The 27,898-nt window shown below is 41.9% G+C and overlaps 1 protein-coding gene across 1 annotated transcript in view; it reads left to right on the top strand.

Moving 5' to 3' along the window:
* Nucleotides 1-2,511: 2,511 nt before the first annotated feature.
* Nucleotides 2,512-27,898, top strand: part of LOC308117365 (neural-cadherin-like) — a gene marked incomplete at both ends in the record, with an annotated part of 106,218 nt that continues 80,831 nt past the window's right edge. Inside the window, one exon of the mRNA XM_080476204.1 lies at nt 2,512-3,502. Coding sequence (XP_080332330.1) covers nt 2,512-3,502 — 991 coding nt within the window. The remainder of the gene's footprint in view (nt 3,503-27,898) is intronic.

The following is a 27,898-nucleotide window of genomic DNA, read 5'->3' as shown; positions in this document are numbered from 1 at the left end:
TCATTCTATAATACGACTGCCTGTTTCGGCCAATTGTTTCATTGACTTCTGCTGAATGGTCTATTTTTTTTCTTAAGATGTTTTAACACTCCACTTACTTTGTGGCACAAACTGCCCATTAACCGATGTTGGTGCCAAGTCCTCTTAACATTACCTTCCATCATTTCCTCATTTCTTTTTTTCCCCTTTTTTTCCCACCGGCTTTTTCCCTGGAAGAATACAAGATAACTCACAAGACATATAAGTTGCATTATGGGATCTCATTTCCTCCAGCCCCATCACGCTTTGTCTCAGAGGAGCACCGAGGCAAAGGTAGGATGCTTTAAATGCTACAAGGCTGCAACCTCTGCCGTCTCAAACTACCGCCTGCCTCTGTTCGAGTGAAGGGAATGGATTTGGTCAATTATTCATTAAGTAAGCATGAAGCTTTCTAATGTTCGCTGACTGCTTTCTCCAGTGTGATCCCCCCCCCCCCCCCCCCCCCTTTCTTTTGATGCCCTGCAGCTGTCAGTTATCTGTTAAAGAAGAGAGGTGATAAGGCCTTTTCATATATATATATTTTTTATTTTTTATATTCATTACAGCTTTGTTGTTTTCATGGGGCTTTTGTTCACGTTTCATCTTAGCAGATAACTGCTGCAACCCTCAAGTAAACTATCCCTCACACTCTGGCCCGATTGAATTAGCTTTTTTTTTTGTTTTTTGCTCCAGCTATCTCCCATGCTGGCAGTCATGGTGAATTTCATCATGTGAGACTGCATGATAAAAGACAGGATTTGATTTGCATTCATGGAGCACTTAGGAAGTTCAAAGAAAAGTTACAGACCAAAATGAAGCACACGTATCGTCCTGGCTGACGGTGTCTATTTCAGATATCACAGCTTTCACGGTAATTGTAAATACCGGCAGACGCTGCACAAGGTCGTCTCCCATTGAAAAGCTCCCTGTCATATTTCAGTTTGAGGTTATTTTCATGGGCATATTTTGAAATGCCTTTCCCTCCTCAGGTCAAAGATTGTAAAAACAGCAGCGAGGAGGGGACGGCTCATGTGTCCCGGTGACACAGCCTGAAGCTCGAGCCACATGAAGGAGTACAACCATCAGCCAGTATGAGTTTTGTGCTCCAGCTGCAGGCTGTGATTCAGAATTGTCTGGGGGCTTGCTGCCAGTTACCAGAATTATTGCCTGAGAAGAAACGTTCTCTGCACAGAGTGGATTTGGCTAAAATTGCTTTGATGGATCGTGGCTTCAGATTGATAAGATCTTTCAGTGACAGCTTTGATGAATTTTGAGACTGAATACAGATGTTGTCTATACTATGAACAGTGGATTGAATTACATATCCAGCATAACATCACAACCCGTCCAGAGCGTATGAATATTGATCCATGCACATCTCAAGGAAGAATCATTGACATGACATACGAGACAAACTCAATAAAGCCTGCTCCTTAGCCCATTATTTTCTCATCCTTTTGACAATTCAAAGCTCCTCTCTGAATGTAATATTTAGTCTTCTGACTTGTCACGTACACAGAGAGGTGAGTGGAATGAAAAGTGTGTAGTCTGAATTAACACCAGCCACCTACAGATGAGGTTGAGAGTGCCCTGGGTGCCTTGCGCACCAGTTGAGTGGGAAGGGAAAAGGAAGAGCAATCAGGGTGACAATGTTAATTCCAACACCCCTCTGCATACAACACAGCCTGCAAAGACATATGGCTCCTCTTGGCGTAGGCCGCCTTAAATCATCATATTTACACAGTTTAACAGCTCAGATCCTGGTATTTGCATATATATTGGTGCATTTACAAGTTCTGCAGTTTCTTTAAGCCACAGATGAAACGTATGGCTGTGCGCGCGTGTGATCTCACAAATCGAGTGCAGTGGGAAAACAGCAACGTGAAGTTCAGATTCGTGAGTACAGGGTCATGAGTTCATTTCCTCTGGGATGAGAAGAGTGCAGCGCATGAATAATTCCTTCTTCATCAACTAATGGTAGTTTTCCTGAGCGAGGCGCCTCTGACTGTGTTTGGAAAGAGTGCACGTCGCGGAGGGAGGGGGGAGAAGAAGAAAAAAAGCGCATTTGTGACTTTCTCTGAACGGGAGGCTTGAGTGATTTCCCCTCTTCCAGAGCGGATTATGTGTCACACATGCTCTGGATGGTTGGAGGTTGGAGGCAGGGACCCTCTTGACCACTACACAGGGTGGGGTTCACCCGTGCGCCGCCGCCACGCCCCCGCGCTTGGCGCTGTCCTGAGCTGCGGTGCTGAACGCTGAATCCAACCGACTGCCTGCAGCGCAGCGGAGAGCCTGCCTGCACGCAGCCGTGCTGCATGGAGCCAAGAGACGGAGCTGCTCCCAGGATGAAAAAGCTTAAAGTTCACAGGGCTCTCCTTGAAGGATCGGACCGAGAAGAGCCATGGAGGAGATGTTTCTCAAGTGTTTCCCGTTTGTTTTCTGAATGATTTCACCACCGACGACGCACCTGGAGGTACATAACTTGCCACCAACATGATTTGGGGTGTTTTGTTATGCTGCCTTCTAACACCGGCTGCTGGATACCAATCACCGGAGCGACTGCCTTTCTTCCACGGACATGTTTTTGAAAACTCGCCAGTGGCTTCTAAAGTAAATGGACTTAGCATTCCGGTGAGGCGCATCAACGCGCAAAAATGGTGCCCGTTCTCCGGGATGCACTTCAAATTGTACGGGAACGGGAGTGAAGATTTCCGCGCTTTCGCCCACCACAACCGGGGGAATATATTGCTGAAAACTTGCAGGGTTTTAGACAGAGAGACACGCTCAGAATACCTGCTGAGCATCGGTCTGTGCTGCCAGACCTGTGCGTCAGAGGCGGTCGTTTTCCAGGTTGCGTCGGTAAAAGTGGACGTTTTGGATACCAACGACCACGAACCGACTTTTCGCACTGCAGACAGTATTCAGATAAGTTTAGACGACACCACCGCTCTCCGTAGCGTGGTTTACAAGCTCGAGGCTTTTGATTTGGACAGTGGAAAAAACGCAGAGTTAACCTACATCTCCATCCCCAAAAATGGCAGTTTCTATGTAGTCCCGAAAACAGGTGAAGTTTTGCTGGTCGACTCTATCCTGGGGCTTCCCTCTAAAGTCCGATTTTATGTGTATGCCAGAGACCACGGATGGCCCCCCCTGACCAGCCAGCCTGTGCTGGTCACAATCGCTCCACAGCGGTGGGCGACGCGCCCCGCGGGGTCAGCCAGGGCAGGGCGCACGCCCAGGGCTTTGCTTGACCCCGGCGCAGTGCTTTCCCTCAACGTCTCCGAAGATGCCAACATAGGCTCACTCATAATGAGCCTGAGTCCCACCAGGTTTCAGTCGTCCAGCTACGAGTTGATTTACCCGGAGTCAGAGAGCTCCCCGGTCACCGTGGGCCGCGACAGCGGGGATGTCGCCATCACCAGGAGACTGGACAGGGAGACGGAACCTTTCGTGGAGCTCACTATTAAGATTCAGGATAAAAGAGGTGTGTTGAATATTTCTCTTTTCATCTGCACATAGGTACCCCCCCCAACACACACACACACACAAACACACACACACGCACGCACACACACACACACACACACACACACACACACACACACACACACACACACACACACACACACACACACACACACACACACACACACACACACACACACACACACACACACACACACACACATTGTGGTGATGTTGCCCTAATAAAATGCTGCTCTTTACATGCGCATGGTAAAACTGTGCCGCCATCTGGACACCTCACACCATCAGTGGAGAACCTTACAGCTGACCTGACATGCTCATCTTATGCATATAGGAAAGGTGGTGTAGAGCACAGGATTATTCCACAGGTGTGTATCAACATTCACTCCATATGGAGACCTTTAAAAAAATAAAAAAAGCATATTTCCTTTCTTTTTACATTAATTAAAAATGCACACAATATTGAAGTCATTATGCAGGGAAGTCGCTCAACCAAGTGGAGGAGATAAGTTTTTCAGTTCATGTATAATAATGTTGTTTTTTTAGACTGGTAGCATTATGTCCTTGATTGACATAGTTTGAGACTGTGAAGTTGCTTTCAGAGCTAATCCTTGCAGAGTGGCAAACCACTGCGACCCCCTCTCTCTCATCTCCTGGCATTACCCCTCTAATCCTCCTCTCATTCACCCTCTAGTCCCAGGGATTTGAAGTAGCACCGCTACAGTCAGGAAACCTCTCAAACACTTGGAGGAAAGGTGAAACTTGCGCATATCAGATATCCGAGTTTTGTGTTGCACCTCCGAGCCCTTGGCTTCTCAACCAAAATCAATTAAAATGAGAGAGATAAAAAAAATAATAAAAGATTTGCTTTGTAATTGAGCCACACAGTGTGCAGGAAACAGTGTGCACTATTTTCATTTGAATTGCATGCTGCTTCTACATTGCACAGCTTGTCCTAGATTGTAATTGCATGTCTGATTGGGGCACATTCTTGCAAAGGGGTAACTAGAGGTTTTTCAAAAACAGCAAAAAAAACCTGTCAGAATGCTGAGGTGTTTTTTTTCCCCCTCTCTTTTTCTTTCCACTCCTTACAGACGTGTAACAGACTTCAGCTGCTCTAGTTTGACAGATATTTAGATACATTCCTCCATTTTACCTTTCTCACCTGCAAAGCTCTCCTCAGCTGATCAAAGACATGGCATGTCCTTTATCCTGTGACTACAGCTTTCCTGACAGAATCCTGATGGGAGTCTGGGAGGACAGGCTTTTCTTCTACTCGTCCGACTCCCAATCCATGCATACATGTCGTCCTGATAGAATGAGTTCATTTCAGCAATGTGTGATTCTTTTCTTTTTTCTTTTTTCTTTTTTAGCGGTTTAACCTAATCTCCCATGTGATTTTGCATGCAGGGTTGCTTGGGTGTTGCAGTGCACTGCTCAGTCTCTGAGATAAAGCAGCCAGCTCATGGCCACATTAGAGAGAAAGAAAGGCAGGAGAGTGAGGTGTTTTCTATTTGTGCATCTGTCTTTGTAGACGCTTGTTTGTATGCAAGAGTGAGACAGTGTGGTCATATGAATATTGACCCCAGGTACAATAACAACCATTTTAATGAGGCCCTGTGTGTTGCATCATCTCGACATGTTTTACCACCATGAACTCTCCGTGGCACAGAGCTGTCCGTGGTGCTGACAGTCACCTGCTGAATGTCGAGCAGAAACACCTCCTGACAGCCATCTATGAAGACTTCACACACAACACAGTCAGCAACATTCACTGCGAGCAACAAACAGACAGACTTCCACACGTCACAAACATGACAGGAAAGAAATAGCGCACTGGAATATAAACCTGTGCTACATAATAGCCCCAGACACCACCAGTGTCAGAGCTGAGAGCACTTTTCCAAGACTGTCCTTAAGGTGAAGCGCCGTCTGTGCATTCGTAGCAACAAAGCTAAATCATTTTGTTATTAATTTGGGCCTCATTTTTTGGAATTCAAATTTTACTTCAACACAGATCTACCAATTCAGGTGGAAAAGTCTAGCCTTTGATCTCCATCTCTGACACTTAATACTGCAGCTGTCTCAACTCTCATATATTCTAATGTCATAATCTGTCTTTCGCAGACTCGGGGAATGTGTGTATTTGGGATTAGCTTTCTGTTTTCAGGTGTTATAGTTTAATGTTTGCTTCACTGGATAAGTCCTAGAATAAACATCTTACTCTCTGTGTGTGTGTGTGTGTGTGTGTGTGTGTGTGTGTGTGTGTGTGTGTGTGTGTGTGTGTGTGTGTGTGTGTGTGTGTGTGTGTGTGTGTGTGTGTGTGTGTGTGTGTGTGTGTGTGTGTGTGTGTGTGTGTGTGTGTGTGTGTGTGTGTGTGTGTGTGTGTGTGTGTGTGTGTGTGTGTGTGTGTGTGTGCGCGTGTGTGTATGGTTATTAACTGGTGAATGCAGATTTACTAAATGTATGGTGAATGTGTTCATTATTTGGTTAATGTGGGCCCAAATTGCTAATCACAGTGGTGCTCGGCTTTCATATGGTAATACGTTTTCTGTGGGAATGCCGTTATGATTAGAGCCATCAGAGGAGCCGTTATTAGTGCTGTTCAAATGGAGAATAACACTTAATATTGCATATAAATTATTCTGGCACATTGCAGATGGGGAAGAGATGGAACAGCGGGCCTGGATTACTCAGTATGGGGCCGATACATAGCGACATGGTTACCTGAAAGAGCTCACTAAAAGCTCATCCGCAGCTCCGCCACTGCGTCTGAGATGCATTTGAACGCCGAGCCTTCTTTGTAACCTTTTGCATTAAACACGATGGTAAAAAGTTTCTGCCGAACGAGTGTTGTTGGAAAAAGTGAAGAGTCTTGTATCACATTAAACATTTCAGGATAGAGTGCCTGGCCTGTGTTTGTCATCCAAGCAGCCCACTCATACCAAATGTCGATTCCCATTCGTGCATGATCACAGTAATTTACCATAACTCTGATATCTGCTTCACGAATCCAGATCTTATATAATTAGTCACAGTTTTGATTGGTATTTTCTGCAGTAATTGATCGGTTAATGTAATCACGCAACATATTGTCACATTTGACTGCTTCCATTCTCTAACCAGAGTGGGCGAGTTTATTCTTCACACTTATTTCTCAAGCAATATCCTTATATTACATATTACCATCAAAGTGCTGTGATTCATTACTCCACTTACTTTTTAATTACTCCCCCAAAGTTAGAAATTACTTTCGCTTTTATAAAAACAAAACAAACTGTTTTGCCCCATTTCTGTTTCTTTTAATTATACTTTACTCGAAACTTTCCTTAAGTTATTGAGAAAACTATGTTTTGTAGCTTATCTCCAGAGTGTGTGAAGGATGTGTGGGGTGTGAATTTTATTCATCCATGTAAGCAAAGGTCATAAAGATACATTTGAGAGGGTTGAGATTTAATTAGGACTTTGCTGCAGGACAGGATAAAGTGGATTTCAGGACGAGCGCTGATGCTGCTCCTCTCACTGATGCATCAGATTTAACATACTGTAGATTCAACTTATTTGCTTAAGGAGCTCAATTCTTTTATTTATTTATTTTTTATCTCAGGGCCCAATGAAGGTATCCTTCTTTTCTCCTTGACTAGATCTCCCGGTGATGCCGGCAGAATATTTGCATTCTAAACAATATTCAGTACACTGGAAATCCCTTGAGAAAACAGTGATATTTTCCTGACATAGCCTCTGTGTATCAAACCAACAGTAAGTGGGAAAAAAAATACAAAACGGAAAAAGCAATGGAAGTAGGCCATGACTCATGACTCACAGATACTGGTTATGTGGTGTTGTTTTGTGAAGAGGGAGTGAGGGACCTCTACAGCTCTTCCTGTAAAGGATTTTCGCTGGCCCACAAAGGACGTCAGTTTAGATTTATGGTGGGGAATTTTTGCTTTTGGTTGTCCCACCCAAAGAATCCTTTTCTTTGCACCTGAGTGGAAATCTGTTAATGGTATTTGACGGGTCAGGGGGAGTATTGAACAAGTGGTGCAGCCCTCTGTGAGTTGAAGTGAGGGATATTGGAGCGGTTTCTCCATCTCCTTTCGGTGTCTGTGGGCACGGTGGTGTTCAGTTTGTGATAATCGCCTCTCGTCAGAACGTTTTGTCAAGAAACCTTCGTCTGCACTCTTCTCTTTCCTCCGCCCTCATCTCTCTTCCCGTCTTCCTGTCTCCTAGTCAACATCTAGCCTCATGCTGTCTTTAATCCAATTTCCCCTCTCCTAACCCCCACCACCTCACCCCAAAGTGTATTTGCATATTCCCCTTGTGATGTGAAATGAATTGAGAAGAGACCCGATCTCGTTTTTTGTTTTGTAATTTGTGACTGAGGGGCTGTTTGTTTAGATAGAAAACAATTTCACAAAAAGCTGTGTGCATCTATTAGATTTACTGAGAATAAAAACATTCAAAACAAAACAAAAACAAAAAAATCATCCCTGTGGTGACTATACTTTATTTTTAATGCTCTTGTGAGTATGTCTGCATGTGGATATCCATGAGTACTTTTTTTCTTCCATCTACATGTATAATTGTGTATATTTGTTGGATCTTATTAAGTGTTGTGATTAGTCTTTCAGCGTTCAGATTCCCTGCAGCAGAGATTCCCAGATTTGTTTCTTCTGACGTAACGTTTCGGAGCTGTAACATGCCTGCAGCATCAGATTTCTGCTCTGTGGTGTCTCAGATATCAAATGGATGTGTCTGAGCAACATCCCCGCAGTCCTCTCTCCTCTACAGTCCTAGCATGTATCTGAAGCCATGTAGGAGGGGGGAGAGAGAGAGAGAGAGAGAGAGAGAGAGAGAGAGAGTGTGTGTGTGTGTGTGTGTGTGTGTGTGTGTGTGTGTGTGTGTGTGTGTGTGTGTGTGTGTGTGTGTGTGTGTGTGTGTGTGTGTGTGTGTGTGTGTGTGTGTGTGTGTGTGCCACTTTTCTTTTTAAAAAAAAAATGGGATTAGGCTGGGGGAACAAGAGCAGAAAGAGAAAGGAAAGAAGCTCCCCTGCACCTATAGAGGAGATATTTAAATCGGATACATAACATTACAGCTGGGGGCCAAAAAGGGCCAAGACAAAACCGCAAAGCTGAGGGCACCGTCACAGAGGTTGGCCCCGGAGATCAGGAAAGTTAAGTGAGGCGAAGGTGAGCAACCTGAGGAGGAACGAGAGACAAGAGATGCGTGGAAGCAGAAAAAAAGATGGGAAGGGTTGTGTAAATGCATGCCAATATGTGAGATTGTTTTTCCCCGCGCCGCTGTGGGCTTCGCGGAAAATAAGTAAAGGGCAGCCAGATGAGAGACAGAGAGCTGTATACTGCTGATGAGAGGTCAGCTTGGTGAAAAAATAATTGTCAGATGGTTAGAGGGCAGAAGTGAGAAACTGTTCGGGTGGCAGAAGGGGAATGAGGTGTGCATGTACCCTACCCTGTAGTGCAGAGTGGATGGCTACAGGGCACAAGAAGGTGGTGGAGGGGGGAAATGTTGTAGCGTACAGTAGCGAAAAGGGCAATGTGTGCTCAAATTTGTCTGAAGATTGTTTGCAGGGCAAATGGAGGGAAGGTGAAAAGAAAAAGTATGACCTGCCCTTTGGAACGCCGTGAAGATAGAGAGCAAAATAGAGAGATGGAGTGAAAAAAAAAGAAGCATGTTTTATCAATTGGAAAGAGATGCTCTGTTCAACTTTTTCCTCTCTCAATAGAAACTTCAATAACTTACACAAGTGTGTCTGCCGATACACATCTAAACCAGTTCCATCCATAACGCAAAAAAAAAAAAACAAGTCGTGGTGGCATTGGCATCAAAATAAATCTCCAGCAAGCTGTCTGTACAAAACAATAGATGGAGATTCACAAATACTTTCACTCTACGTTCTAACTATATGTAGTGTAACTGAAGTCATTGCCAGCTATCAATGGTGGTTTTAGTGGTTTCCATTCTGTGATAGGAGCGTTCTTTTGTTGTATGTTCTCCCAATGTTTTCTTTATGAACCCCACCACCAAAAACAGGCATGTTTGGCTATGAGTGACTGGAAAATTGCAATTGGTGTAAATGTGTCTATGCATGTGATTGTTTATCCCTTTGTCTTGATCTTGTGATGAACTGGTGACCTGTCCAGGGTCTGCAGGGGTGTCAAACTAGTTCAGGGGCCACATACAGCTCAATTTCATCTTGAAGCGGCCCGGTCTGGTGAAATAGTAGCATGAGAAGCTTTAAATTCAAACTTTAAAGTTTCTCTTTGTTGTGGCACAGAGTATACGTTTTCAAAAAGTCTGTATTTTTCCAAATCTGCACATTTAGCACCAAAAATTACTACAATCTCAACATCAAGCAAATCTGAATGATGTAAAAAACAGTGAATTGAAATAGCAGGTACATTTATTAGTATTGATTTTTTTGTCCAATTTCACTCAAACGTTTCATGCAAGACGAATGAAATACATCCTGGTAGGCTGAAGGCTGAACTAAATGTTTTGAAAAGTTAGTTACAGCCTAAGATAGTAATTTAACTATTTGTTGAATTTGGTAGTGAATAATAAAAATGTTATATCGGCACAATCTACTCATACAAAGGATCTCTCGTTTATGTTCTTTAATAAAGAAACTTGAGGCCACAAGCTGGTAAAATCACATTTTCGAGAACCAAATAGAAAAGTGAACGTCTAACTTCAAAGTGCCCCACAAATGCTATTTTTACAATAAAAGTGATGTCTATCTCTCCTCCTGTCAGTTGCATAGTCGTAGAGAAAGACACGAGCTCTCCTACTCCTACCTTCAGTTGTACACTGGTCTGCTGTTTTTGTTCTCTTTGTTCAACCTTTGCTAAAGTTAAAGTCACCCCACTGACTGGTAAAGTCTGTTAACATTTTAAAAGATGTATTAACGAAACCAAGGTATCATTCAGAGGACATTTATCTAGGGTGAATATAGAAATTAGAGAGGGTAATTGATCCCCAATAAGTCACAAAACTTCATTTAAAACATGAGACTTGTCAGATATTTGTATTTTCCCTTCATTTTACAATGGAGTAAGACCCAAGCACATACTGTATATCCAGACTGCATTTTTAGTGCAGTTTGGTCTGTTACAATTTCCACAAGAGCATTCTTTAGGGCGGTAGAGTGGGTCATCTCTCAGTCGGAAGGCTACAAGTATGATTCCCTGTCCACAAGCATCATTGAGCTGAACAAACTGCTCCCATTGGACGGATAGAGCGCCTCCCATGGCAGCCACATCTGCTGGTTTCGGGGCAGTAGTAGCCTAGAGGCTACTGAATTGGACTTGGGATTCAGAAGTTCGCTGGTTTGAATCCCAATGGGCCACAAGTCACCACTGTGGCTCCCCGAGCAAGACCATTGAACCCCATCAGCTCCCTGGAGCGCCGTAATGTGGCTGCCCACCCCATCCTAGAAATGGGAAAAAGGAATTTCACCAAGAGGTTTACTAAAGCATGGTTAGTTTAGTTTAGTTAAAAGTAAATATATTGTGCATATACCACTGTACAACGAAATACAGTATTTCTATATTTTATTTATAATACTTAATTGAATGAACATTTCAATGTTGTAAGGCGGTTTTGGTCCTGTACACGTGAAACTTGGTGTTGTTGTTCCCTGTCACAGCTGGTGAATCTATTCTTCAATTGGAACTGTGTTTGTTGCCTGCAGGACTTAATGAATATAAGTGAGAGTAGAAATGCCACATTTTTCCATGACATTACAATGGCGTCGTCACTAACTGGATCTAATGTGAAGTGCTCATGTCTGACCGATACCTGATCGTTCTCATAAGGTCATTATTGACCCTGATAGGAGATCAGATTGGTGGAGGCCTGCCACCATGACAACAAGCAGAGTGGAGGAAGAGAAGGTATTTTGTTGTTTGTCTGCTGATGTCAGGGTTCACTTAGGCCCCCCCCCCAAAAAAAAATGTAATTGGAGTTGAAGACAGGGATTGAGTGAGTGTGTACTGCACCTGTCTGCAGCAGCAGTGGGTATCTCGCAATGCCCGAAACTTTAGCATTCAACCCACATGTATTATACACAAGTTTGTTGTGTGTGGTGGTGCGGAAGAAGTTGAGTCCTGCTTGTGGTACAGTGCAGCGAGGACAGTCATGGCAACAGGGAGTTTTTATTTGGCCAAGGGTCTGCATTATTGATGCCCATTACCACAGACATTGTCACCTCCAGACGTTGCGCAGAGGCAGGCTCTGTCAGGTAAAATGTCTCACGGACCTCCAATAGCACAGATTCCCAGAATGCCTCTGCGCCACTTGATGTCTACCTGTGTGATAAATGAGCACTGCTCACACACTGTACCTTATCACCAATGTTAAAGTTTTTTGTTTCCCCCCCCCCCTCCAATATCAAAACTAATCCACGATGCACCGACAGCAGCTTAGTGGGAGACTAAGGTTTGAGTTTGTGAGTTTTGTTGACATAATTTAATCATCTGTATTGTATTTGCCGTCGTTGCCTCAATGTGAAAACATTTGTAATGAACACAGTAATATTTTCTCTCGCTGGCGTTCTGCCTCATCCCCTGCAGGCCTGCCACTCCCCACCCCCGTCCATCGAAAACTTTTGTTTTGGCTCCACCTTTGCATGCTGGGTAGTCTCTCTGTGGCATTTCTCCAGAGAGCTGAATTGATTTTGTGGTATTGATTAACTAGGAGCAGTTTTGCTCCCAGTCACAAAACATCACTTTAAGCAACAATTTATATGTCGCAGAATAGGTTGTGACAGACTGCTGCTGATAGTCTACAAACTTGCAGAGGGGTAGGTGTGTGATTGAGCCGAAGGGCTGGAAGAACTGTCCTGGAGTTCTCTAATGAAAGCCTCTCAGACAAGCTTGTCTATAGGCCAGAATAACCAAGGGAAAATTGGAACTTGCACTGGGATATGCCGTGGGAATTCAGTGCTCGTGCTTATTTATCTATTTGTTGTTGAATTTCTCAACCTTTTGTACCCAAAGGTCCAATTAGCTCAGCATAACAATGGTTGCAGCCCTGCTCTCGGTGGCCAAAGGAGGCACTGATAAACACGCAGGATACAGACAACTTTAAAAGCTTTTCAGAGTGAGCAGTGAACAAGAAGATTTTTAATGCAGTGAGGAAAAAAAAAAAAAAAAAAAAAAAAAAAAAAAGATCACATGGTTGGCCAAGTCGCCTTGTAAGATGTTTTGACATGCTGTGAACTTTGCTTTGGAGTAAAGGGCACCGATTGCTCAAATTGCAGTAATTGTGGGAAACCAATTTACACAGAGTGTCTTTTGTTGGAAAGATGAAAATGATTGCCATGCATGCAAATGGTGGAATGAAGAAAAATACTTGCAAAGATTTAGTCTGACCGACGTTTTTTTCAAAGACCGTAGGAAGCGAGCGAGTCGAGGCTCAGATGTGAGAACATTTGTTTGAAGATGATGCCCATCTCGTGGTTGGGCTATTCCGCTCCATCACGGCTAGAGGACGCCTGACGACAGTAGAAGGTGTCTTTAATACAGAGAAAATGTAGCGCCTCTCAGGATTGTTGAGCATTTAGGTGGGCCTCCCATATGTTATTAAATTAGACGTCTTTACATGAGCTGCAGTCATATGGAATACTATTCAACCAAATGTTGTAACGATCACAAAGGAGGACACATAAAAGTCCCCCCCACCCCATTTGTCTGTGATCCAACTTGGACAATGTATTATAACTTTTCCTGTGCTTTATCTATACGTGGTTGAATGTTTTTGTTGTGCCTGTTTCAAACTTGGCTTGTGCGTGCTGATGGAGCACATGTTTTTTTTTTTTGCTTTCTCGCTCCCAATTTGTGTCTGTTTTGGACATGGCTTTGTTTCTATCTTTCTCTCTGCCTCGACACTGTAGGGCTTAATCCTGTGGACTAATCAGACCAGATGGCCTCTACAGTCTTATGATGTGCTGAGAAAGGATAGGGTGGCGAGGTTGGGGTGTCATTAGTACTGCGCAGCCTTGCTTTGGAATCACAGACATGCACTGCTGCCATGCATTAAGGATCAAGACCTGGAACTGAGTTTGCCGCAGACCTTTCAGGATTTTTTTTTTTGTGTGTTCAAAATGAAATAGAGGAAATAAAAGAATAGGGGGGGGTGGCAGAATGAAAAGTGATAAATTCACAATTATCTTTGAGCTTCTTACGCAACAAAGAGAGCATAGCTTTTGTTTAGACTTTGGTCATGTCATTTTTCACAAGTTATCGACTCATAATTACTTCTGCCCTTTCTGCCCTGACATCGCAGCTGCTATTTATTTGAGTAATTTCAATAATTAATTGTGCGAATGTGCGGTAACTCGGTTTTGATGGATATCTCTGACTGAGAAATGGCTGTGTCTGTTAAATACTAAATCGAGGATCTGTCCCTAAACGTTCAGTTAGCACTCAGAATCATAAATGAGTCACTCAGCTTGTCTTAATATTTAGATTTAAAATGAGATTACCACATATTGACATACTGACGCAAATCCTACTAATGGAACATTACATTTTTTTTTTTTTATTTGAATGATATTAATATCAGCTCATGTTCATCCAGTATGAACATGTGAACATTATCACAGATTTGGGGCATTAAAGTTCATTCATGTCTGCCTTTTATCACATATGTTTGCAATAATCATAGATTTCCGTGGTTAACGTCGTGGCTGCGGTGGCAGATATTGTGATAAACTGTGATGAGGTGGGGGAGTTTAACACTTGGTTTCTCTCGAACACAGTGGGTGATAAACATTGATCTTGTTTAATCTTGCTGGCCTGCTGCTAATGATGGGAGATGATGGTCCACACAGGACAGACTGCTCACTGGATTAGATATCTAAATGAGGACTTTATCCTCATCCTCTCTTCCTCTTTTCCCCATTAGAAATAAGCCACAACGCACTCACATGCAGAGTTACAGTTTAATACATGTGACTAGTGTAGCAATGCGGATGATGGACAAAACATGCTTGTGTGTACGTGTGTGTGTGTGTGTGTGCGCGTCTGTGTGTGTGTGTGTGCATCCAAGCAAGTGTGCAGCATTCATATTAGAAGGACAATGTCAGAGCTCAAGTCCGGCCTCACACGGCTGCTCCTCACTAATCTGCTGCACTTCCACAGGAATAAATTTGCAGTGTTCAAGACATTATTCAAATAATTTTTTTTTTCCCACCATAAAAGATAGCGATAGGGTGTTTCCCAGAATGCCTCTCTCTCTCTGTGGTGTGCTAAACAAACACAGACCCAGGTCTGGTTTCAGTGATAGATTAATGCTGTCTCACCCATACACTGTGGCTTGTTTTCCTATTAAACCTGTGCGGTTGCTTCTGTTGCTTCTGCCTCGCCCTGGTCCCACTTTCTCATTAGTGTGTGTTGGCGTCCCCGCTCGTGCACGGGCCGCGTGTGTTTGTTTGCCTATACACGTGTTTCTATCGAAAGATATCGAAAGCACTCCGTGGACCACCCCCATCAATCACCCGTGCTCAGAAGGAAATGTAGAGTGGGATGGAAGATGGAAAGAGAGATGGAGGTCACCACAGGAAGCGGCATCCTGAGAAAAGCAGAGGAGGAGACGGAAGAAAAGTAGATGAATGGATGGAGAAGTACAGGCTGGCTCTGATTGAGCTGGGAAGTGTAGTTTATATCCTTTAGAGATAAGGCCGGGGAGCACCGCTCAGCAGCTTCTTCTCCCTGTAGCTTGAACTGAGCATGATAATAAGAAAGCGTGAATGGGGCAAATTGAATTAATGCTGCAGCACACCATAAAAGCCCTAACTATAATGCATTTTAAAATCCTATAATGAGGAGAGAGCTAAAATAATTTCACACTCCAGTGAAGAAGATGGCCCCTCTAACAGATTTTGGGCCTGGCTGACACCGCCAGGGCTTTTGTCATTTAATGTGAGTCTAGGTGCTGTGTCGAAATGATAGTTACTCTTACTTACGTAGGGTACAGCGGCATGAGGCGAACTTGGTGCACAAAACCATTGAAATCCGTGCAACACATGCAAAGTTTAATCAGAACAAGGAGAGAGGCTACTTGCCTGCTGATGTCTCACTTGGGTCAGTTTTACAGTCTCGTGGTAAAACAGAGTTGCAGAGAGGGCACATCTGCCATGAAAGTACTCCCTCATTACTCTCCATTAACGGCCCATTCAGTGATGGGGACGGCAGTAGGACTTGGAGCCCATCCCAATGCGTCCACACATACGTGCCTCTTACGTACGCACACACACACACACACACACACACACACACACACACACACACACACACACACACACACACACACACACACACACACACACACACACACACACACACACACACACACACACACACACACACCGAGATAAAAGAAAGCACAGATGTGTGCTTTTGCATGTACGCGCGCGGGAACACACCACCGCATATTTCAGTGGCCTCGCATGCTCTCAGCTGTCCCTTCCTCATCATTAGAGTCATGCCGCCATAAAGCTGAAATTACCTCTCTATCATCAAACCATGGAGAGGGAGAAAGATAGCTCGCTGACACACACTAACACTAACAGACGGGTGCTGATAGAGACTAATGACCAAATGAAAGCCTCAGTCATGAACAGTGCACCTTTCTGGCAGGACTGGAATAGAAGAGAGCAACATGGAATCAACTGCTTTTTCCCCCTTCTTCTTCTTCTTCTTCTTCTTCTTCTTCTTCTTCTTCTTCTTCTTCTTCTTCTTCTTCTCCTTCTCCTTCTCCTTCTCCTCCTCCTCCTCCTCCTCCTCCTCCTCCTCCTCCTCTTCCTCCTCTCTGTTGGGCTTCCTATAACTTAGATTTTTCCACTTTACCTCCAGGCCAGTACACGCTCAGGGTTGCGTATTGGAGAGTATCGCTCGTCAGCCTTTCCATTGAGCACACAAAGGCACATAAACACACACTTATGGACTGTACACTAATTGCTGTTACACACCAGTAGGCCAGCGACACACATGACTTAAAGTTATGCAACTTCCATACGATCCCCTCATAGAGTCGGACGCACACATGAAAGCCTTCAAACACACATGGATGCGCAAACAAGCCGCAATTCAATAAAACATCAATTCCCCGACGAGTATCAAACAGGTCAGAAGCACACACATGATAGAAGTTGAGAAAACATACACACCATATATTCCCAGCTTCAGACAAGCAAATAAAAAACCCTGAAGCAAGGTGGGGCCCTCAGATCTTCTTGCTGAGCGACGGCACTGTAATATTCCATCTCGGGGAGTCCTTGAGATGAATCTCCCGCCCCACCTTCTTGAAAAGCCACGTGATGGCGTGTCCGTGTGAGCAGCTCATTCATTTACAGTGTATTAGGTGCTGGGATGTGTGGGAGCACTGTAGACTGTACTGTACATGTGTGAGTGTGTATTATGTCTGCCCCAAGTGTCCGCTTGGATTGCGGCGACATTATTTTAACCCAGAAAGCACACTTCACAGCTTGCTCTAATGATATCACTGATCACAGTGAAGATACTTGACTACTAATGTAGCGCTTATGTAAATGTTCACTAATACCTGTGTGTATAGTTATTTCTCCCCAATTTCAACTTGAAACAAGGAAAGAAATCCCACATAATAGATTTACACTTGGAATTTTATGTTGAAATCTCCACTTGCAAATCCAATTCATTTCTACTCACTGGCACATCAAAGGTTTTCAAAGTAGGGAGACAGGTGCCAACTGCCTTCCTACTGCTCATTATGCTGCCTCCCAATCAGGTTTCAAACACTGGAGTATTGTTCTCGCACAATGAAATGGCTGTCTACGGTCTGTGTTAGGGTGCTTTTACCTTCCAATCGTCACTGATCTTTCAGAGAGCCCACAGATGAAGCTGTTTTGTTTAGTCTGTTTCGGAGTTTAGATGAGAGACAAAAGGCATTTTCAGTCGGAGCCTCTGAGCTTTGAAGCCATTTGCCTGAAGGAATGCAAACAGCAATACTGTATATTCTTTGAGGAGACGCCTGCAAACCTATTTATCGCATCTTAACAGTCAACCTGTAGCAGCCCTCATTATCCTGTGGGACTTATATTGATTTGCTGGGAGCACACGTTCCCGTCGGCTTCGGTGGTGTCTCCAGCATTCGCTGCAACGATGGGAGGACTTATAAGGCTTTTTCTTTTTTCTTTTTTTTCTTTTATGCATGTTTGTTTTAGGACACATCTGATGCGTGTGTATATAGTATTGCTGAAGTTTTCATACAAAAAGTGTTAAAATTGCACATTTTACATGAATTATAGATAACATGACTTTTCTGCTATTTTGAGTTTGACTTGCTTGACTTTCAGCAAACAGGTTTTGTTTTTACAGTCACTTTTTTTTTATTTTAAATCAGTCACAAAAACAGACTCTATGCAGCAAGAAGGCAACCAACCAGAAATGGCTGAAATTCAGATAAATACATTTTCTGGTGTAATACAGAAATCTGCTGGGTTTCCACACTTTCTCAATTTATTTCAGAAAGTGTTATTTCGGATTTTGTGGGATCATTTATGGTAAATAAGCTCTTTGCAATTAACTAAATTAGTTATGTAGTTGTACAAGTGCCTTCATCCTTTTAAATGTCCATTATTTGAGATTATTGGAGTAGATTTGGTGATGGTTCTTTCTGATATTTTTGTACTTGAAAATACAATTATAAATACAAGCGCCAAAGCAGGAAATAACATAAGTATATCTAGTGTTTATTCATACCTTATATAAAGTGCAGCTCATTTTTTTCCCAAAATGCATCTTTCTTGAAATGTCATCCTCTTTTAAATGTCCCATAAAAACCCACCTTTTGTACAGTTTGATTGGTTTTTTTTTGACACATATATGCTACCTCTTTATTGTTTTTATTGATTTCTCCCTATACTTTGCAGTGAAGCTCTTTGTAATTCTGTTTTGAAAAATGTTATATGAATAAAGTTTTTTATTATTATTGATATTTTCATTGGTAAATACACATGAAATATTTATATTTCTCATCTCCCTGACTTGCTGCCACAACATAACTGCTTTTCCATCTCTATTCATCCCCACTTTCTAAACACTGAAAGAGTAAATACTTATTTAATCAATGCAGGGTTGTTGTTTTTTTTTCTTTCTCTATTGGTTGCACAGTGCAACGACTGTGAGGCCATACACTGAATGCAGATTTTATGGGTTTATTCTGGTGAGAAATTTCAAAGACTGTTCACACTCATACTATTTCTGCTCATGTATTCACTTCATCCATAAGTACAGTTGAGGGTTTTGAGGCAGTGGTGTAGAAGTGGCCATTGCCTCTGTCAGTTGTCGTTTCTCTTTGTTGGAACACACTGAGGCCAAGGTGAGAGTGAAATGAGAAGTGGTAAAGTGACCACGCTTAAAAGACAACCGTCAAGAGAGTCAGGTGACTGAACACAGATGGAGCTTAGTGTTTTCGCCTTGACGTCTGGGTGTCGCATCGACTGTAATCGCCTGTGTCAAAGCAAAGACTGCTTTTACTGCGGGTTGTGTTCACAGACCTTGGTTTGGTAACTAATGCGGAGGTTTCAAAGTGTTTCTTACCAGTGAAGCTGCTATACACTCTTGGAATGATTAAGCATTCAGAAACAATCAGACCTTCTTATGACTTAGAGTCAAAGTCAAGGATTAATATGGTGGTAATCAGGGTTTTCTTTTTTTCTCTGAAAGAAATGGAAAAGAAAGGTCTTAAAACTTGGATTTTCTGCAGCATGTGCACCCAGGTGAAGCTGTAGAACAACACAAAGTGACATTTGACGCCCTATTTGGCGTCTATGAGCAAATGACAAACCGTCACAACAAACGTAACAGCGGCTGTTCCTCCGACACAGGGGCTGTTATGTGTCGGACTTTGCCGAGTGACAAATATAACAGCATGAATAAATCCGCATGACTCACACTCTGTTTGAGAGCATGCCAAATGTTTTGGTTGGATGGATATTGAAACCGGCTCTATTGACAGGTGTTAAGCAGAACATCTGCATTCAACCCGCGTTTGAATAAACTATGTGGAGTTTGCATATCAGAATGATTAAACAGATTTGCAGGAGGTGGCATTAAATTTTTATCTTAAAGATGCAGAGGATTTATCTTGAAGCGGAGCGGAAAATACTCTTCAGCAATCTTACGGAGGTGAGAGACATTTCCGATCAATCTCGACAATTCCGGCGATACTTGGAATGTTTGCCTGTTAAACCTTTCTTCTGGGAATCCGTTCACCAACATCACTGATTACCAAACGATCAGGCGTCCCGCAGGGCTCCATTATTGCGGGTGTAGGACTCTCCTAGAGTGATACGTACATAAACTGGATTTCATTTATTATTTAGCATGCCACGCAATGTGGGGAACATATTCCTGGTTCTCCCGTTTGTATGTGGGAACAATATAGAAGATGCATGAAATATTTAGAACATAAACACAACAGTGTTTCTGTTGAGCTGAAACAATTAAACACAATATTCACATTATGTTTTCATGTTGTATGATCAGGTTTGATGAATTAAATGTGCTCATATAAGCGGCGGCGAGTGGATCGTCTCTCAGTTGCAATGTCACAGGTTCGATTCCTCATCTCTCCATGTCCATATGTAGAAGTTCCCTAGAGCAAGGCAGTCACAGTCAGTCATGCTCATGAATGCCATCAGGCAGCAACAAAAGATCGCCATGCTTGTCTGTTCTGGGTCAAGTCTGTTGTCATTTCCAGAAGGGAGTTGGATTGTTATTACGGTGACTGTAAGCTAATAAACTACAAAGTCCCAGGAGAATATGGACTGGGAGGTCATGACACTCTGGTTGCCGCCATTGCTGCTATCATCTACTGGCGCACGCGCAGAAGAAATGTTTACTACAGCCGCGGTGCGCGTGTACAGCAGCAGCGTCTCCGCCATCTCCACGGAGACGGAGCTCAAGCGTTTCCAAACAGTTCGGTTTTCCTCCATTTCCACGAAAAGAGTCAAGAGTGTTTTCGAGACGTTTCATTTTCAGTGGCTCCGACCAGCGTCGTTGTGTATACAAGCACCCAGAAAACAGTGGCGATCCTTTGGTGAGCTTAAGCAAGGAACTACTTCTTTTTTTTTTTCAAGCGCATCAAATTGGAGTGAATGTGACTGACAATGCAAAGCAGTACGCTAAAGCAGTGAATAAAAGGATAATGGTGAAATTCATTCACAATATAAATTTTGGTAGACCTTGTTAATATAATCTGAGCTGTACTGTATTCTGTTTCGGGGATTTACATAATTCCGTTGGGGAAAAAAAAACGACATTTTTAATAGCCAGTCTCGTTGAATTTAAGTTGCACACCTCACACGTTCGGGCCGGAATCCAAAGCCTGTGCCGCTGCCGGTGCAAAAGAATCCTGCATTAGAATTTCTATTGGATACAGATTTAGTAAACTAATTCTAGTGGAGGATGAGTCATTTGACATTTGAGGCTGTTTTTCCAGAAGAAAAAAAAAGAGAAATCTGAGGCTTTCCTGTTGTAATTTCTTTGACGATTCAATAGATAATTGAACAATTTAGCCTGTTGTATTGAAATGTATTTTTAGTTCACAAGCTTAAATTACTTCTCAGTATGAATTAAAAATAAATAAAATTGGATAGCAGAAGTAGTATTCTAAATGAGTTTAGTGGCCAAACCCTATCTGTTGATTTCTTAGTCATGTGGCTTTGAATTGAGGTTTTTGAGGGGTTTTTGGCGGTATGACGTGCACTGTCTAAAGTTCAAGGCAGTTTGTGCAAATCAAAGTACACGTTTGCAATTCTAATGGCGGATCGTCTGCAGCGAAGTCCAGCGCATAGTTCAAAGGGGTGATAGTTATTCTCTCAATTATTCATGGGCGTGTTTTTGGATGTTATGCCCCAAAAAAAGGACCAGAAAGTCAAAGAGACATTGCCAACTCTCTCTCTCTCTCTCTCTCTCTCTCTTTTTTTATTTATTTCAAATCTCCAGTCTCCATACTCACTCATGTGGAACTTCTACTTTTTATTGTAGGTCTCAACCTTACTATTTTTAGCATTTTTGACGTTGAGTGTGGGAATCTGTGCTGATGCATAATACATGAGGCTGATATGACTTATGAAAGAAGATTTAGTCAAGCAGTAGTGACAGAAACAGCAGAGTTCAGGACTGACAGCTGCTCGAAGACAAATTCTTCTCACTTGTATTAAATGAAAAAAAAAAATGAAAAAAAAGGACATATTAATCTCTGTCTGATCCTGACTGTAGGATTATATTCTTGGCCATAAGACTCTATAACTCCTCCCCGTAAATAGTGTTTATTGTGTTTTTCTGTTAATTTCATTAATCTATTCTTATACCAGTCAGCACTCAGCCGTATTGATATTTATTATTACTTAGTTAATTTAAATTCAGCCTTATTGATATTTTAACTTCTACTCTAATTATTCTGTGTGGAACAATGCTACAAAGGATTTCCCTCTGGGATTAATGGAGTTTTCCCATTCTATTCTATTGGTAATGTGAAAAACTAATAAAAACGCTAAACTTCAGCCATCCCAACACCTCCAAATTTATCAAAAAGAATCAACGATATGTCAAACAATTATACATCATTTACACCTTGCTTCTAATCATACGGGCAGGGGTGGAAAAAGTACTAAGACGTTCTACTCAAGTAAAAGTACAACTGTTTTGATAAGATTTGACTCAAGTACAAGCAAAATTACCAGTCTAAAAATTAGTTTTTAGTAAAAAATAGGTCAAATAAAATATAAAATGTACTCAGAGTGAAAGTTACTAAGTTACTTTTTTGACAGCAGGAGAATGGTCTCTCCTAAATAGCGCAAAAAATAAAAAATAAATAAAAAAATCAATGGGATATAAATCTAGCGTGGCCTCTCTGGGCTCACACAGCTCACACTGCAGAATAATGCTGTTGCCTTTTTTGCGCTTGAAGCCAAAGTAGTCCCTTAAATATTGTAGTTTGTTCTACCCATCATTCACTGCGGTATTTCCGGGGCACAGTATTTTTCTCAAATCTATTGATTGGTATTTTCACAATCACACACAAATGGGTCTGTACAATTAGCAATGAACACACAACTAACGGTGGAAGAAAAGGGAAAATAGAGGAAAGAAAATCAAGATAAAAAAAATTAAAAATACAAATCCTAAAAGTAAAACTAGCTTTAAAAAGGAAACAAAAACAAAAACTAAGAACAGAAAGACAAAAAGAACCAGTACGGCGTCAATAAATATAAAATATGCTGTCGGTCTACTTCTTGAACATATTAAAGAAGGGGTTCCATATACTCTGAAATGTACTAAGAGCCATTCTGTAGGCTTCTAATTTGCTCTAATTTTACTGAATTATGGACAATATTTTTAATTTGATCATTTTATTTTTAACATTTTCACTCAGTAACCGGTATAATTGATAATGTAGTGGCATATACTTAAAAAACATTCTTAAGTAAAAGTAAAATTACAGAGTGTAAAAATGACTCCAAAAAAATCCAAGTACACAAAAAAACTACCTAATGACAGAAACGTGAATAAATGTAATTCTTTCTTTCCACCTCTCCCAGCAGCCGCCGAGTGGAGAGAACTTGAGTTGTGAGCTACGTGTAATGGCACACAGTCATACTCGCCCATTAAAAACACAATAAAGCGCCGCACCATCGACTTAGGACCCCATTTTATTTGGTCAACAGCTCATTTGCTTTGCCTGGAGACGGCTGTGCACGGCCAAAGCACCTGACCACACCTCATGTTACGACCTACGCGCTCATGGGCGCACACATGCGTACAAGTGTGTTTGCTATAGACATGATGCCTGATGGGAAAATGACAACTACGTCATTGCGAAGCACTTGTGATGCACTATGTGCCACTTTTACACTCCATGAAATATCTTTGCGTCTACAAACCCCTCTTTCCTCCTTGCATGGAAAGTTTTCAAGACAATGCATGAGGGAATTTATTCTTTTAATACAGACCTGGCATTTTGATGACCTCAACTGTGTGGCGATTTGATGTAACTAACATGGTCGTCATAGATTTATACTTTTTTTTTTTTGCTTTTCCTCCCTTCTGTCGGTTCATGTTCAAATGATATCTGGTTAGCCTGTTAGAATTTACACTCGTCACGTAGTACATTGTCAACAAATACAGCCACACTTTTACCAATGCATGCAGTATTGTTTTTTTGTCAAATGGAAATCCTGCATAATTAATGTATTGAGTGTCTCTCCGGTAAGACTCACACTTCAAGCTCAACAGACTGTTTTTACAGCAGGCATTAAGACTATTTGTCAAAACAGGAAAGGCTAATTCAAATTTGACCAAACTAGATTCACAATATTTCATTCAGGTGACTGAGCTCAGGGGCATTTTTAGTCAGTGACATGAAACAACATGACATCCACCAATTTTACAGAATACAATGAATCCATTAGTAAACACACATTCAAACATTAAAAGACTTGGAATAATTACTCATTCAAAGTCCACCTCAGCATGCATTGCAGCGCCTAAAAAACAGTTGAGTTGAATGTCGTGCAACAAATAAATCGAGGAGGAAAAAAACACAACAGCACGAAGCAGAAAATACAAAATAAGAAAAAGAAAAAAAAAAATGAACCTGGGGTCTAACTGATGCACACATCCTCAAGCAAACAAAACTTAAAACAGTGGAAAATATCAACATGTGAACATCTTCCTCTGCTTTTCCTGATACACTGATTTGTGATCTTGTGGGAGCTCGATGTGTGTTTACACAGAAATAGCAGAAACGCTGAAAATGATGTAGTTTTCATGTTGGGCCAGTAGTGGGTGCTGCTGTTTGTTTATTCGTAATAAAACCACACACACATGCATGTGCAGAGAACAATATGCTATAAACATTAACAATGGAAGATCATGGACATTAGTATGAACAGAGGACCAAGTTGGATTGTTACTGCGGTGACTGTCAAAATAAATCTACCAAGTCCCAGGAGAATATGGACTGGGAGTCACCACACCAGAGAAAACAATAGTTATTGTCCATCTACTGAGCGTGTGCAGAAGAACTATTTACTATGGCCGTGGCAGCGTTTCCACCGTTCGGAGCGTTTTTAAAAAGTTCCGTAAACGGACGCCCAAAAACCCAACAAAGGTTTTTTTTATTTTCACTTGAAAACGTTGTCATGTAGAATGGGCGTCAGCCGTTTGGGCAAGAAGTTACCAAATAATCTAGTAAAAAGCCACAATCACATAAAAGTGCCACGTCTCAAATATTCCACTGTTGTTTGGATAAGAATGCTTCGATGTCCAGTGTGGACGCCTTTACTTTCGCTGCTCCTCTGACCTCTCCTACGGGGCTTTTGTTCTTTCCCTCACATATCGTCTTTGACACTGCAGGACCAAGTGTCTGATGTGAATGATCTTCCAATATACGTAGAAACAGCCGGCCACATATATATATATTTATTTATATAGCCACCAAGGTTCACAGAGTGTGGACTTAAACCTGTGGGAACAATTACAGCGAACAGTGACTGGGTGGGGCGAGTGTAAAGCTATACATCATGTTCTCTTAAGCATATGCTGCACGCCTTAGCATTTACATAACAGTCATCTGGTTAATCTAGGGACAAATCAGCAGTGAGTGCGGTTTACAGCTGCTTTGAAGTGACCTTTTAGGTCGACAAACAGTCTGGGCAACTTACAGTATATTATGTAATTGAAGTACTAAATCAAAATGTTTGTTAAAACCTTTGTAGACTTTACAAGCCATACCTTCTATTTATCCTTGTAATTTATGAGATCAGTCACAATTTAGCCCTCTCATAGTGAGTGTGAATTTTTGGTGGGACTCCTATAATCAACATCTGTGTTCAAGTTGAAAACACTCACTGTTTTCACACACTCAGTTTTTGCACCGTCAGGTCTTGGCAGGGCATACCCCCAAAACTAGAGAATTATGGAGTATCCCAAAGATGGAAGTGCATGACGCGTATATGCCTCATCATGCGAATTCAGTGCAGCTACTTGTCTGGCCTCGTCCGGGGCTCTGGGGAGCAGCGGCACACAACACAACGAGCATCTCCAAGGAATTGTGGGTGGAGGCTGGTGGAGTAATGAGACACTATATCTTCTTCCCCTGGTCAAAAACAACTCCTGCAGCATGCAATAGGAATGTGAATTAGTGTCAGTCACTGAATAATTGGTGCATGTGGCTACTTTCATTAATTCATTGACAGGTATTAAGTCTGAATATTCACCCCGGTGCAAGTTGGTATATCAAATACGTGATGTTAATTACCATGTGGAAATAATCAGACAGTATCTTGCAGATTGAAAAAAAAGGACAATTATTGGAAAATCCGCTTTTCTCATTTAGACTTGATAAATATTTGAACGTTATTTTAGTATGTGAATCCTAACACATCAGCGTAGGCTGCAGTTGTTTGAAATGCACTTTAAAATATTTCAGCTTAATTATACATTTCTTTCCCCTGAAGGCAACACGCTACCAGTATATCTCCATTCAACACTTGCTCCTCTCTAAATCCTCCTCTTTTGTGCAAGTGAATAGAAGTGAATGGGGTACAATTTTCTCAGCTCAAAGCAATAAAACAAAAGGGATTGTATAAGTTTTGTAATTCTTTTGGCGGAAATACAAGAGAAATGAGCCTACCGGAAAAGAAACTGTAACTTTTACGGGTCTGTTCAGGGAGAGGCGTCCGTCCTTCCTTCCTTCAGATAGATCTTCTAAAATCCTCCATCCACGTGGTGCTTCCCTTATTTTCCTCATGACTTAAACGACAAATCATATTGTCCCATATTAAACGGCCGATCACTGTCATTCATAGTTAGTTCTTTTTTTTTTCTTTTCTCAATCCGACCACACTCAGACACAGACATGCAGCTGGAATTTGATTCAGCATCGAGCCGTTAGAACCAATAAAACTCAGCTGTGAGAGATAATAAGGACAGCCATTATTGGAACACAGTTACAAGAAAAAGCAACAACAAACAAACAAAACACACTAAAAGGCCTTTTCCAGCACCACTGAGGGCTGGTCAACTTCATTAACTTCAGAAGTCTCTGTGGCAACAACAAGTGTGTCCCACAAGTATCCCTTTTTAAGTATTTAGTAGACGATTTCTACTTTGCAGCATCTTTTTTTTTTGGACTGTTTATTTATGTCGAGGTGGAGAGAGAAGGCTGTTCCAGGAAAAAAAAAAAAAAAAAGCAGAGCCAGTTGTGTGGAGACCTTTTGGCTTCAGTAAATATGACACAGAACAGAAATGAACTATATGCAAATGCCGCAAGAAAAATGGAACTGCTCTAAAGGGAAAACTACCAGTTTACTTCAGCATCTTTAAAGCAGCAATACCACAAATCCTAGTTTCTGTAAGTCCAGCTCCGCTCACACCGCGGCCCATTGAAGAGGTTTCCAGGCCATGTTTACTTCCATATTGATCATAAAATGCAACACCAGCAATGGAAATGATACTTTATGGATTTTTGATTTCCCGGTCACAGCTCACCTTAATGATAATAATACAATTATTTATTGGTGCCTTGCAGGACAATCAAGGTCACTGTGCACAACGAACATGTTAAAATACAGTTAAAAACAAGCAGACATTTGCAGCAGGCCGACATTTTAAAAAATAAATATGCTTGTGTAAGAATTTTTGGTGGAAAGGTAGAGCTGGGTGTCATCCACCAAACAGTGAAATTCAATATTATATACAAAAAAAATGGCCAAGGGGGAGGAGATAGATAATGGAGAGGATGGGGCCTGGGACAGAGCCCGGTGGGACACCGGAGGAGAGGGGAGATGACTGGGATCTAGAAGACTTTAATTAAACTTTAATCTATACTGATTTTATGTGACTTCACTAAATCCCAATGCAGATTGGTGGGACCAACATCACAAGACCCCAAGGCTTCATATGAGTACAGAGTCAGAACAAATTGATCTGGGGAAAAAATCCCATATTTCTATATAAATCTGATGACTCTGCGGCTCCCCTTTTTTTTTTTTTTTTTTTTTAAAAAAAGGATCACTGCAGAAAAACGTAGACATGGCTCAGTCTAGTTCTGGGCCTCTATGTGTAGACTTTACATGTGTTCGCCATGTGATGTTCTGCCCAGGTTGCACTCTGCTGGGATCGGCTCCAGCCCCGCTGACCCTAAATTGAAAGTAAATCGGGAGAGGGCTTCTGGGAAAAAAGATTAAGGCTCACCGCTTGAAGAGGCGTCGCACATAATGGGACCCCAGCCATCTTAATCACTTAATCACAAGGACAATTAAAAGAGAAGGTTTTGGGGTTTTTTTTTGGTGTGGAAGGAAATAACTTTACCACGAAACATG

Source organism: Lipophrys pholis, assembly GCF_963383615.2.
Source record: "Lipophrys pholis genome assembly, chromosome: 11".
In the NCBI taxonomy this organism is placed as follows: Eukaryota; Metazoa; Chordata; class Actinopteri; order Blenniiformes; family Blenniidae; genus Lipophrys; species Lipophrys pholis.
The sequence above is the reverse complement of the archived record's forward strand: the minus strand, read 5'-3'. Positions and strand labels throughout refer to the sequence as shown.